At 44.0% G+C, this 12,629-nt stretch overlaps 1 protein-coding gene and 1 pseudogene across 1 annotated transcript; one reads left to right on the top strand and one right to left on the bottom strand.

The window, feature by feature from the left end:
* The first annotated feature begins 1,917 nt into the window (after positions 1–1,917).
* LOC115687683 (uncharacterized) lies at positions 1,918–4,350 on the top strand. Its single transcript, XM_030613315.2, has 2 exons — positions 1,918–2,754; positions 3,815–4,350. The coding sequence occupies exons 1-2, from the start codon at positions 2,302–2,304 to the stop codon at positions 4,172–4,174; spliced, it is 813 nt and encodes a 270-aa protein (XP_030469175.1). The 5' UTR covers positions 1,918–2,301; the 3' UTR covers positions 4,175–4,350.
* Positions 4,351–7,096: 2,746 nt separating this feature from the next.
* On the bottom strand, positions 7,097–10,856 carry LOC115687671 (vesicle-associated protein 4-1-like; annotated as a pseudogene).
* Positions 10,857–12,629: the final 1,773 nt, after the last annotated feature.

The following is a 12,629-nucleotide window of genomic DNA, read 5'->3' on the forward strand; positions in this document are numbered from 1 at the left end:
AGTCATTTACACTTGAATAGGTTAACTTAGGTTAAGTCATTAATCAGGTCGATAACACATCTAATAAAATGGGTCAGAGGAGGTCTATTTCGGGTAACAAGAGTTGAAACTTAAGACAGCTCATTTATTAATCATGTCAAACGGGATTGACATGATAATGGTACGAACACTCCTGATACAAATCCAAACCCACCAATTTCGTGTCGTGTCGCGCTATAAATCGTCAAACCCTAATTTAATTAGCTAAATAAGCACATCGTCTTTGAATTAGATCTAACAAAAATCATGATACAAAAAGCCTCACAAAACTTTACGACCTACCGTAATCAAGACGTACTGTACCGTTGTGAAAACCCAAATACAAAAACCAACTGGCTTTTGCCGGTTGCGCAGCCGGGAGCGCCATACCGCCATTGCACTGCAGAAGCAACCATCAACGGCGGTTGCCCAGCCTCCAAGACTGGCGTCAAAGAATTCAGGACAGTGACGACTTCTTCAATAGCAAAGAGACGTGAAGAGTTGCCCATCAGTGCTCTCTCTCTTGAGCGACGGAGCTAATCAAGCGATTCATCATCAGTACACAGTTGCCATATGATTCGAATTGCTTGAGATATAACTGAAGGCGATCAGAGGATGAGAAAACGCTCTCGTGTTCCACAGAAAGAGACAGCACAAAACATGTGACCGCCTTCGTTTCCTGATGCTGGCAAACATTCTCCAGAAGTCTGGAGACAACTTCTCTCCGCCAACATCCCTCCACCGAACTCATTCAAATGCAAAACATGCCCTTGTACAGAACACTGTTTTTCTCATTCTATGTTGAGAAATTATCTGTCAAGAAAAAGGTGGCAAGGGCAGTCAGTGTCGGCTCGGCGCCCCCATCGTGCTTTATCATGGGAGTTCCAAGCCCGCAGTCAGAATATTTGGTTCGAGTTATAACTGATGTTTATTTTCTTAAGCACGTTTGCAACGGCTAATAATTGTAATTCCAGTAAAAACTAAGGGGGAAGAACCATGTTCTCTGATGCAAGGTTAACTGGATTATGTTATAGCTGCCATAGCTGTGTAAGTGCAATATCTCATACGGGACAATATGATCAAATGCAGAAGGAAACATCAACTTCTCTTCAAATCCATTATTTACACCCGACCGCAGAGAAATCGGCCTATTCTCCGGCCTAACATCTCCGTTTAGATTACACTATACAAAACCGATCGAGCATGAACGTACTAAACGGGACAGACCAAGCTCAAGAAGGGAATTGCTCGCTAAACAGACCGATTTTGCTTATGGGGACGACCAAGCCTAGACAGGCATCATCTCTGGGCAATACCACCATATACGGATGTGATTTGTCCATAAAGTTCATAGATGCATAATTTGGTAGGTAAACTTGACAAGATGGGTCATGGACCCATTTTTTAACCCGTATTTAATGGGATAAGTTATTATATGGATTAGTTATATTCTGTAAATAGGTCATAAATGGGTTTAAAACTATAACTCAAAATAATATGGATTAAATGGGTTCGTAACTTACTTTAACCCAATCCACCTCTACGACTCTCTCGCCCTTACTCAATCTCGCGCTTCCTCGCTCCGCACTCTTACCTCAGCTTAGGTATGAGTTTTCCTATATTGTGTCAAATATAAAAGTTTTTTGAACAATATGGATCGATCCGGATATGACTTACTAGATTTGAATCGTATGAAAATAAGTCAAAACGGATTAAAATGGTCAATTTGGGAAGGACCATTTTCGACTCATTCAAACTCGACCCGATCCACTCGTTTGACGGACCTATTGGTAGGGAGGGCGGTCTGGTGCAATTTGATTTAGTGTCTCTTTCCATCCCAATTCCGCCTCTTTTATCCAAAACAACGTGGGAGCGAGCGAGTCACGTCGTGGAGGCAACGTAAAGGTCCTCAACAACACCCATTGCATCGAATTACCTGTCCTAACGAGTAAAACACGTACAATAATAGTCAACAGAAGAAGAATCAATAAGCCATTGCTAACTCCCAAACTCGAAGCTCGCGTATCTTTTTCCCATCACCATCTTCTTCGCCGCCTCGCTCTCCTCGCCGCCCATTCCCAACCTCTTCCTCCTCTCAAAGTTTTCTCTCATTCCTTTTGTTCCCTTCGTTCCGATCAGCACGTCCCATCTCAGCTCCCGTTCCCGTAATCCATTTTCAGCTATCTATCTGTAATTCTCTTGCAGCGGTCGTTTCGTGTTGCGTTCGCCGCCCGCCCGCCCGCCCGCCACCGTTTTGTTACTCAGGCGACGAGGCGAAGAACCATGGTGCCCCGTCTCTTCCCCTGCTTCGGCGTGTCCTCCAGGAGGATGGCGCACCACAAGAGGCACGCCACGGCCGACGAGGCGGCTGCCACCGAGGAGCAGAGGATGGGAGGCGCGGTGCTGGTGGAGCTGTTCTCGTCGCAGGGCTGCACCACCTCGCCGGAGGGGGAGGTGCTGATATCGAGACTGGGGCGGGGGGACTTCGAGCTGGACGTGCCGGTGATCGTGCTGGCGCACCACGTGGACTACTGGGACTACGTGGGCTGGAAGGACCCGTTCGGGTCCAGCCAGGGCACGGTCCGGCAGAAGGCGTACGTGGAGGCGCTGCGGCTGGACACGATGTTCACGCCGCAGGCGGTGGTGCAGGGGCGGGCGCAGTGCGTGGGGACGGACCAGGAGGGTTTGCTCTCCGCCATCACCTCCGCGCCTCGGTTCCCAGCTCCCACGTTCCAGGTTAGTTTGCTCTCTCTTCTCAGATCTTTCGTTTTAGCTCTCGTTTTTTTTTTTTTAGATTTTCTTTTGATTAAATTCAAAATGTTGCGATTGAAAAACAAATGATTTGATCGGAAGATCTTTAAACAATTTTAGAATCTCTTTCTGTTGAATATATCGATACTTCATTCGAATAATTGATTGATTATTAGCCACCATGTTTAGTCGTTTTCCTTGTCTTTTATGTGGAGATAGTACAATTTTGACGAGTAAATAACGAATTCGTGAAATATACAATTGAAAGTGTTTATATCATCATACCAAGCCCATTTTCATTGCTAAGGTTCTCGAAGTAGGAGTGGTCGGTTTCAGGTGAGAACCTAGTCACCTTGTTTTTTTGGTCCGGCTCTAGGGAACCTGTATTTTTGTATCTTTTATAGTAAAATAAAATGAGCAACTAAATAGTTTAAAGTAAAAGATGAACGAGAATAAGCGAGCAAAGGCAATACACAAAGGAGTGACGGTTGTGAGGCACGAATGAGCGAGGGCGAGCCACAAGCGAGTGAGGAGGAGAGTGAGTCGCGAGCGAGAGAGAGAGAATCGTGAAATGTCTGAGTTAGATTGGAGAGAACAAAGAAAAAGATGTCGAGAGAACAGTTAGGGTTTTTGATTTTATAAAACAAGTTTCAAATTCGGTCCGGTCAGTTTGGCTTCTTGGGTGGTTTCAAAATTAGAATCAAGAATCGGATCGGTTCCAATAGAAACTTAGAATCGGACCGATTTTCAGGCGGTCTGATCCGATTTCCGAGTAAAACCGATCCGATTGCACGGCCCATTCTCAAAATATTTTAAAGTACCGAACATGTCTTCATAATTGATTAATGAAAACGATAATTGAAAATTATCACATCACTTGATGAAAGGATTGTAGCGATTTGACTTTATTATTAGCAATTTTCTGAAGATCTTCATAATTCTAGCACTGGAATGTATAGAATGTATGGAAACTTGAGGACAAAGTCTCGATCGTTGACTTTCCCGACTGACATGCAAGCCATCTCTCTTCGCATACATATACAAGGCAAAGTTCCAGCGGCCATCGCCGGACACCTTGCAAGTCTCCCTCGCCGGAGCGCTGAAGAGCAAAGTTGACGGCCACGGCGTGAACATAATGGTGGCACTCTATGAGAGCGGGCTGGTCACCGACGTCTCCAAGGGCGAGAACAAGGGCCGAGTCTTGACCAACGACTTCGTCGTCCGGAAGCTGGAGAAGCTCTGCTCCGTCAAGGACGTGTCGGCGAAGAAGACGGTCTCGGGGACCGTGAGCTTCCCTTTGTGGGAGGGCTTCAACAGCAGCAAGTGCGGCATCGCCGTCTTCGTCCAGAATAGTGGTTATCAGATTTTTGGGTCGCAGAACTTTTCGTTGCCGCACAATGTATGAGGGAGAGAGAGAGAGAGAGAGAGAGAGAGAGAGAGAGAGAGAGAGAGATTGGATCGGTCGTTCGTTTGTCATTTGTTTGGTACTTTCAACGTGTTTTACGCACTCTCCGACCGGCCATGACTCGGACCATTATGTACAGTATGTGTTTCTGGTTTTCTAGTGCACTCTCTTTTTTCTCCTCCGATTCTGTAGTTTCTCCATTAACCTTTCTCTTTCCCTTCTCTTTGCTTCTCCCTGTTTCTAGCAGCTAGAACAGATGACAGCAAAAGTAAATTCTGGGGATGTTCTAGCAAAGTTGTTCGGGGCAATTAGACGACTGGCAGGAATTCATTATCGATCTGACAGCAATAATCATCATCAGCCCCATGATAACTCAGAAAGCTCCTGACAATTTTGCGAGTCTAAGGTCTCGCGACATGTAGAAAAGGCCTAAAATTTCCATCTCTCAAAGAGTAATATATACGTATGATATATAAAAATATACCTAATGATGATCTTGAACCATGACCGGTTAATTCAAAATGCCATATGTACAACGAAAAAGTTGAATGGTTGTCAGTGATCTAGGACTACGAACTCTTGCAGGACTAAAAAAAGCTATCATGAATCGTGTGATTCCATAGTTAATGGGAGTCTTCCCTTCCATAATTTTGCTTCTTTTTCCTTAAACGTGTTGTTACAATCCTCTCGTCCTGTTTCTTCACCTATTAGTTTTGACGGTGAGTTCATAAGGATTACATGATGTCGATGACGGCGGCCTGTTTGAACTTTTAGATTCCCTAATAACATCACTTCCCCTATTGTCTTCGCCATTCAAATCTTAAGCCAAAATCTTAGTTCATGAGGGGAGGAGGATACTGTCATAAAAAATAGCAGACCCAGCATGTACTTATTATCAATCTGTGGTCTGTAGTGTACACTGTCAAAAGGATGGACAAGTCTCTCAAAAAGTAGTATATGCTCATGGATATATGTGTACATGTTGCAGAGAGAAACTCCCCTTAAAACCGCATGAACACCTCGCCATAATCATGAGGAAAATGATGGTGCTTGCACCAGCGACCCTCACTTCAGTTGCTCCCAACTCATCTCTCTCTCTCTCTCTCTCTCAATCACAATATTACATGCTTTATTTTCACTGTAAAGTTTAGGAATATAGCTCACAAATTCAAGAGTAGCTATCATCAAAGCACCGATTATTTACAATCTCCTGCTACATCATCAAGTACATGCACGTATTCACACTTGTGAGAGGACGAAGATGATGATGTAGGGACAAAGCATGCATGTATATAAATCATTCTTGTACTATGTATTGGGTCCCCAGAAGCTGAGATAAAGCACCATCCTCAGTGGTTCCTCCGCAGCCACACACTTCTCATGTCCACTTGACGTGCTGTTTCCGGCCTTCGACTTCGAGGCATCCGATGTGGCCGGACCGAGATTCATCGTTTTCACTCGCGACTTTGCCGACCCAACGGATGCTTTCAAGTTCTTCTTGAGAGCAGACGATCCGGGATTCGCATGCGACATCTCTCTTAGCCCGACTACAGTCCCTAGTGCGACTAGAATGCAGGATCTCTTGGAAATGCACATGCCCTTCTTGTTTATGTTGGTGGGCGTGAGTGATTAAGAGGATAGGAGCGAGGTAGGCGATGGCAGCGCCAGATAAATAGGCTCCAAGATAAGATAGCGCGAGTGGTGGGACTAAAAACGTGATGGGAATTGATCCAATTCCGATAAAACCATTGGCGACTAAAAAACCAGCGATCTTGATACACACACACAGTGCGCGTTCAGAGGTAATACCTGTGGCGTTAGTTTAATTTGGACTCTCTTACCAGACGAAATTGAGGGCGCGGGATTGGAGCCTACCCGCAAATGATTCGGGTTTTAGCTCAATGACTCTTTGATATCGTCATTGAACTCGAGTTTGAGTTAGAGTATCTTGTCGACTCGAGCTGCAGTACGAGTTACTTGAGCATCTTGTTAAGTCATATTCGAGTACAACCACTCAAATATCTCGTGGAATCAAAATTTGAACTTGTTGATACTCAACTCGAGCTTTCATTAGTATCTTATATATTTTATTTCATAATTACAAAAATAGATGACGAAAACTCTTATTACATAATATTCGACCTTATCAAAGTCAAGCTCAAACTCCAGTTCGAGGTCTACTTATAAAGGGATTGGAATCGGTGATGGTCAAGTATATTGATTTTTCAATCGAGTCAAGTTTGAGAAGGAAAATTACTAATGGATCAAGTTCAAGTTCGAATCGAGAGTTTCGAGCGCCGACTATTCGAGTCGAGCTTAAGATGGAGCTTGGCATTGTAACGATTCAGATAGGCTTGATTACGCGCCTAAACTGTGGGATGATCTCACTGTCACTGGAACAGTTAGAGATGGTGGAATTCAGCGCACATGGACACTGAATCATGTACGCTGAATCAGTGTCCCTTCTTCCCCCAAGTCGTCGGATCCGTCCAAAGTTCCTTTCCACTTCGATAAAGAAAGTCTGAAAGTCGTTCTCAGAATTGCTTAAATTGTCATACCATGTCTTCCGTCCTCCCTCCGACCTCTCTTTCTTCACTTATCAACGTAAGTTGCTGATCCCGGAATGAGTACAAGGAAGGTAAAGAATTTATCTTCCGCTTCAAGAAGCATCAAGCATTGCTAATGCAAAATGCAAACCATGACCACTATGCTTTGGTCTATAAACCCAACCTCGCCGCTCGCACAACGAATCTGATGGCTGGCGTCCATGGTGCCCAGTAACAACTGACGATGCTAGCAACATCAACCGGTTTTACTATCGAATGATTTACCAAATGATAGTGATGAACTTTGATCAGTGTGTAAGCCATTTCACACCCGAACTGGACGTCCACACACACACAACAAATTCGCTACCATCACTTCATAGAAATTATGCTAAATTCTTACCTGTCATTGCTATACGAAGGAAAATTAACTCACGACAGGAGGCAAAAATGTATATGTAAAGGTAAAATTTCAAAAGGAACAGGCGCCATTAAATACACAAACACGATATCTAACCTAGATTCTAGCATCAAATCCACAGGGGAAGAAAACACCTACATACATTTTCCGACGACCCGATCTGCATATCTCAAACAAACTACGACATATTCGGACAGTATTATACTTCATGACACAGCAAAATCCATTGACAGGAAGTAGCCACAGCCCAAATTCTGATATCATCCCCGACTTGCATCCTTCTGTTCAGTAATTCTACAAGGCCATCGCTGGAGGCATCCCAGAAGCCACTCTTTCTCTACATGAAGCCCTTTAAGCCGATTCACCACCCTTCCTTAGTTTCAGTTAACACGCATCAAGCCCATGCATGGAAAGGTTGATTTGACATTTTCCAATTTGGGCCAAGATGGTGTTTCAAGCAAGATCGAATGACTTTCATGCTGATCCGACAGCTTCGACTTGTTGTCGAGCCAGATACTTCTCCCTTCGCTCCTTCTGAGATGATAGGAGGTTAACGGAGTTAAAGCACTTAAGATAAGGCATACTTAAACGCGTGTAAAGAAACCATGAGTCAATCAGAAAATTTACCCATTCATCTATCACGAGACCATCTCCTACAACTTGAGCTCCTGTTTCTACTGGAGGTTTCTTGCGCGTTTCAAGAGCAGCCTCAGCTTCTGCCAACTGACGCTTCAGTTTTTCCATTGCCTACAAAGGAAAAAACACCCAGCGTTGGTGTCAGCTGCCTATGGTAATCAACAAGAGGAGCAGGTCACACAACTCACAATCAGGCAAGTTCGACTTACAGGACTGGGGCGCTCGACATCTAGAAAGACAACACGTAAAATTCGCTCCACCGTTACTTGATCCTTTTGTTCATCAAACTGCAAGAAATTTGTCAATATGAGTCAGCAAACGGCATTTCATTAAAAAGCACATTTTCTATCTAGTCAGTTTATATTGAAACAGAAAGCAAAGGTCCAGGACATAGCAAACCTAACTCAATACCAACTGGCAGTGACAAGACCTCCCCAAGAAGCACATGGAACAAAGATATTGTGGTGAAAAGAAATAAGAAGAAACACCATCATCGCCTTAACTATATATACTAGAGGGTCGATCAACCCATTCCTAAGTATGCCCAGCCAGAGAGCAGCCACATACTATCATGGGACAAGCAATGGACGAACACATTGTCAATCAGCAGATGCCTCTGTTATCCATCTTTGTCCTTTAGAGATTAGACAGCATCTGACACAAAACACTATGCACTTGCTCCTCCCAAACAACTACTATCAGAGCATAATTTCGTTTCAGATAGACAACATTGCAAAACCAGTTAGACATGCCACAAGTGTAAACAGAGGAGGTTATTGCAATTTCTGTACCGCCCCAGGAAGGAACAAGGTCAGATCCAAGACAATTAGCCAAAAATTCCTCATATAAAATTCACTCCATCCAATGGGTGCATAGGTCATTCATTAAATCCTTCATAGAGAGAGAGAGAGAGAGAGAGAGAGAGAGAGAGAGAGAGAGAGAGAGAAGAAAATGCTAATATAGCTATTAATTTATGATGTAGAGCAAGTTCTTTACCAGCTCAGGCACATAGTCTATCCCAGCTTTGACTTTCAGGCTCATTATCTTGAATTTTACCTTGCTCTTTTGGTCTAGTTGCTTTTCATTATTCTCTGGTTGCTCCACAAACTTGAAGACTGTAGTTCATATTCAAAGAGGAAAAAAGAAAGGTATCAATAGAAGCTAGACAAAAAATTCATAAAAAAAATATTGGCATATATTCAAACATAGAGTAAATGATATCCTCATTCCATGTCAACTGCAAGTAGTTTTGAAAGAAGCGGTGAATTCACAGCATACAGTAAAAGGCCAAAAATTATATTATTACCTGTAGCAATAATACTTTCACCAGGAGCAAGGGTACCGCCAGGAGGACGCATATAACAGCTTTTTGGTGCAGTAGTTTGGAACTAATTAAGAGCAAACAATTAGGTTAAACAGACCCGATGTCCAAAAGCAAGATTACTAAGCTAGGTTCAGTTAATATTCAGCAAAATTACATTTTAAACCCATGTTCTACATTTCACTATTATCCAGAGCAATTGAAGCCCTATAAATCTATCACCTAGTGTTTTCCTTAATTTCGCCTTATTTCGTTCCAACGACATACATGGTGATAACTCGACAAGATCGCCAATGACAAAAGGAGAAAATAGCTGCTCAAGTCTATTCCATTGTAATATTAAAATTTCTACACCAGTAAATCTCCACCAACAATCACATTTTCGTAAAATCTCTTCAACTAGAGATCATTCTCCCCGGACTCGGTAATGGAATTTATTAGTATTGAGTTATTTAATTATGTTTTACATACTAAACGCGATTAAAAGAAAAACCAATTATCATTGATTTCGTCACAAAAATACTTGGCAGGTCCGAAATCCGTCATCAAACTTAATGCACATGTTCCTACAGAATCATTTTACCTTGAAAGCTACATGCGACCTGCTCGTGTTTTTTAATCTGATTGCGCTCCTCACCTGTTTCCCGGGTTCATCTGGAAAAAGGGTGGAGAATATAATAACAATAAGTCTCGGTAAGAATATAGTACATACAGCTAGGGGAAACAAATGCACGCATGTACAAGATAGGATAAATGCAGATATTCAACGCCTTGGTGATCACAAACATATGAACCTCTTCGATTTGCCACCGCACAGCGGATCATTCAAAAAGCTATCTTTTTCTTTTTGCTATCCCCACAAGAAGAAGCTTGCTCAATGTTGCTTCCAAAAGCAACGGGAGCGAATGAGCATGGTATATAATCTCAAGACACAATCTCTCTCTCTCTCTCTCACACGCATACACGGAGTCCAAAGGTTTTCCCACTCCACCTTTTTTTCGTGGATAACGTATAAAATGCAGGGCACCATGAACGAGATAATCTAAAAAAAAAAAAAAACCTTAAACTATACGTGCCAGAGCAATATGGAATGGTTAAACAAAGGAACAAACCGAAACGAACCAACGACAGAAACCTTAATAAAGAAACAAAACTCTCCGCTGTACGAATTCTTATTTTATAATCGACAGACCAACAAACCGAACAATGAAAAGTCAACGACGTCTCACAGGGGAAGTAGAGATTATTCGCCGGATCGAGCCGGAGCCGGCGCCGGGCGGGGAGGAGCGATCTGGCGACCGAGGACACCGTGCCGGCCGAGCCGGGGGCCGCGCGCGCGATCCGCCCGCGGGCCGGCCCCGCCGCCGCCGCCAGCGCCGCCAGCCGCAGCCGCCTGGCTCCTGTCGTGGTAGACATTGCTGTTGTGGAGGTTGTGCGTGGAGGACGAGGAGGACGACGCGTTCGCGCCGGCCGACTGCCAGAACGGGCACAGGCCGAACACCTTCGGCCTCTGCCGGTCGGCGATCGCCATCTTCCCTTCTCCCGCTCGCGCGAGCTCCAACCGTGGGAGAGAGAGAGAGAGAGAGGGCGCGCGTCCCTATCGCATTGAGCGAGGGCTCGATCGGCGAGCCGGGAGCTCCGGCGAGGTGTCGGGGCCGGAATTGGGCGGAGGAGCGCGCGCGCGCGCACGGCGGAGAGAGAGAAGCTAGAGAGAGAGAGAGAGAGGTGTGTGGAGGTGTTTTTTTGAGTGAAGGGGGGGGCTTTTTTGGGGGAAAAAATCGGAGGAAGTTGGATAAGTGACGACGACGATGGCAAAATGGTAATTTACGGCGCCCTCGAAGGGCGAATTCCGAGTTTTGGTGCGTGTGTGTAGAGTGATGTGTGCGTGTGTCACGAGTTTAACGCGGGGGGGCGGGATGTGAAGTTCGGGATTGAAGTGGATTTGAATTTGGGGCTTGGGGTCCGTGCGCTTCCCCACTAGCGTGCTGGCCACCGTTTTACTTCGCGTCCCCCGTGCGACGTCGTGTCGGGGAGGGAGGGATTTCCAAATTATTAAAAATTGGTTTGGATTTCCGTGTGGGGTTAGGCCGCTATTAAGGTGGCTATTATTATTATTCAAGAGCTTTAGCGGGGTGGGAGATTTCGTGTTGGCTCGGTTGGTGGAAATTGATCATATTTAGCATGATTAATGATAGGGGTAATTACACGGATGGTTCCTCAACTTTGTCTAAATGCGCGATATCGTCCTTAAACTATACAAAAATGCTCAATACCGTCCCTGAACTTAAATTAGTAAAAGGATAACGTTTGATATTTTCATATAATTCGGAAACTAAATTTGACATTTACTAAAAGTTTATAGATCATATTGAATAAATTGAAAGTCGTAAAACTAGATATTATACGTTAGGGTAAAACTCATTGACCATATGTGTCCTTTTCCATTAATGATAGGCGTGAGTTGGTAATTTTTTGGGATGATGGACATTCGAAACATAACTTGAATCATAACCCTATGATTAACTAGCTCCGAAAATGGACTTATTTTCAATGCATAAACATATCCTGAGGAAGAAATTAAAGAGAGACTTTGATGGATATACTACCGGGCGAGCTGAAAGGTAAAATAGTTCAGTCCGTATAAATGGTAAATGGCGCTTCATGCCCTCGATAAGTCCATTGAGCATAGATATTTTAGTCATGTCGCAAAAAATAATTCATTGTGAATTCCTTAGTTCAAGTCGTGCATGACCCCTTATTTTTTGGGGGACGAAGCCGAGTTAAAAGGATGGGAGCTCATTTTACATCAATAATTTCCCTATTTTTCCTTAATTTGCAAAGGTCTAATAATATAAAAAAAAAATATTTCCCATCAGGTCAAGGAAGGAGATTTAGCGCTCATGACTATTATCGAAATGGATTTAACGAATACCATAGACATATCTAGGAACGTTTGATTAGCGGAACACTGATCCCGGTCCGCATGCTCATTTTGCTAACCGATTCATCGGTGCGAGTCATCCAAGGACGGGATCAATCTAATCAGCTCTTCCTAAACCTTTCAATTTTTTAGTGCGGATGATACCAAACAATTCACGTCTTATTCAGCCGAGGATAACACCCAATTGAAAAAGAGCCCGCTTACGCCCGACACCGTTCCCCGCGTATGAATCGGGAATTCGGGTTTTCGAGATATTTGAGGTCGATGTCGGGAGCCGGCAATTGAATGGGCGTGCGGAGATTAGGTTGGGGGATTGAAGGGGGACGTGGGCCCTGTGGGGGGAGGGAGCATTCAATTGGGTGTCGGCTAAGTTTGTTGGGGAGGGGTTCGCTGGGGATGATGGGCGAAGGGCACTTTTTAATTTAAGATCGATTCCACCTTCCCGCGCGCGCCACGTTTCAGATTGCCTTCGTTTGACAAAGTCCCATGCCCCACGCTGGCCGAGAACAATTTTCTTAACAAGATTAGTGCACTCGAAATCTTGAAATTTATCACGAAAGTATAATCGAATCTTAGAATTTATAAAAGGT

The sequence above is a fragment of the Syzygium oleosum genome, unplaced genomic scaffold (assembly GCF_021117445.2).
Source record: "Syzygium oleosum isolate NSW1041296 unplaced genomic scaffold, Sole_v2.1 Sole_v2.13, whole genome shotgun sequence".
NCBI lineage: Eukaryota > Viridiplantae > Streptophyta > Magnoliopsida > Myrtales > Myrtaceae > Syzygium > Syzygium oleosum.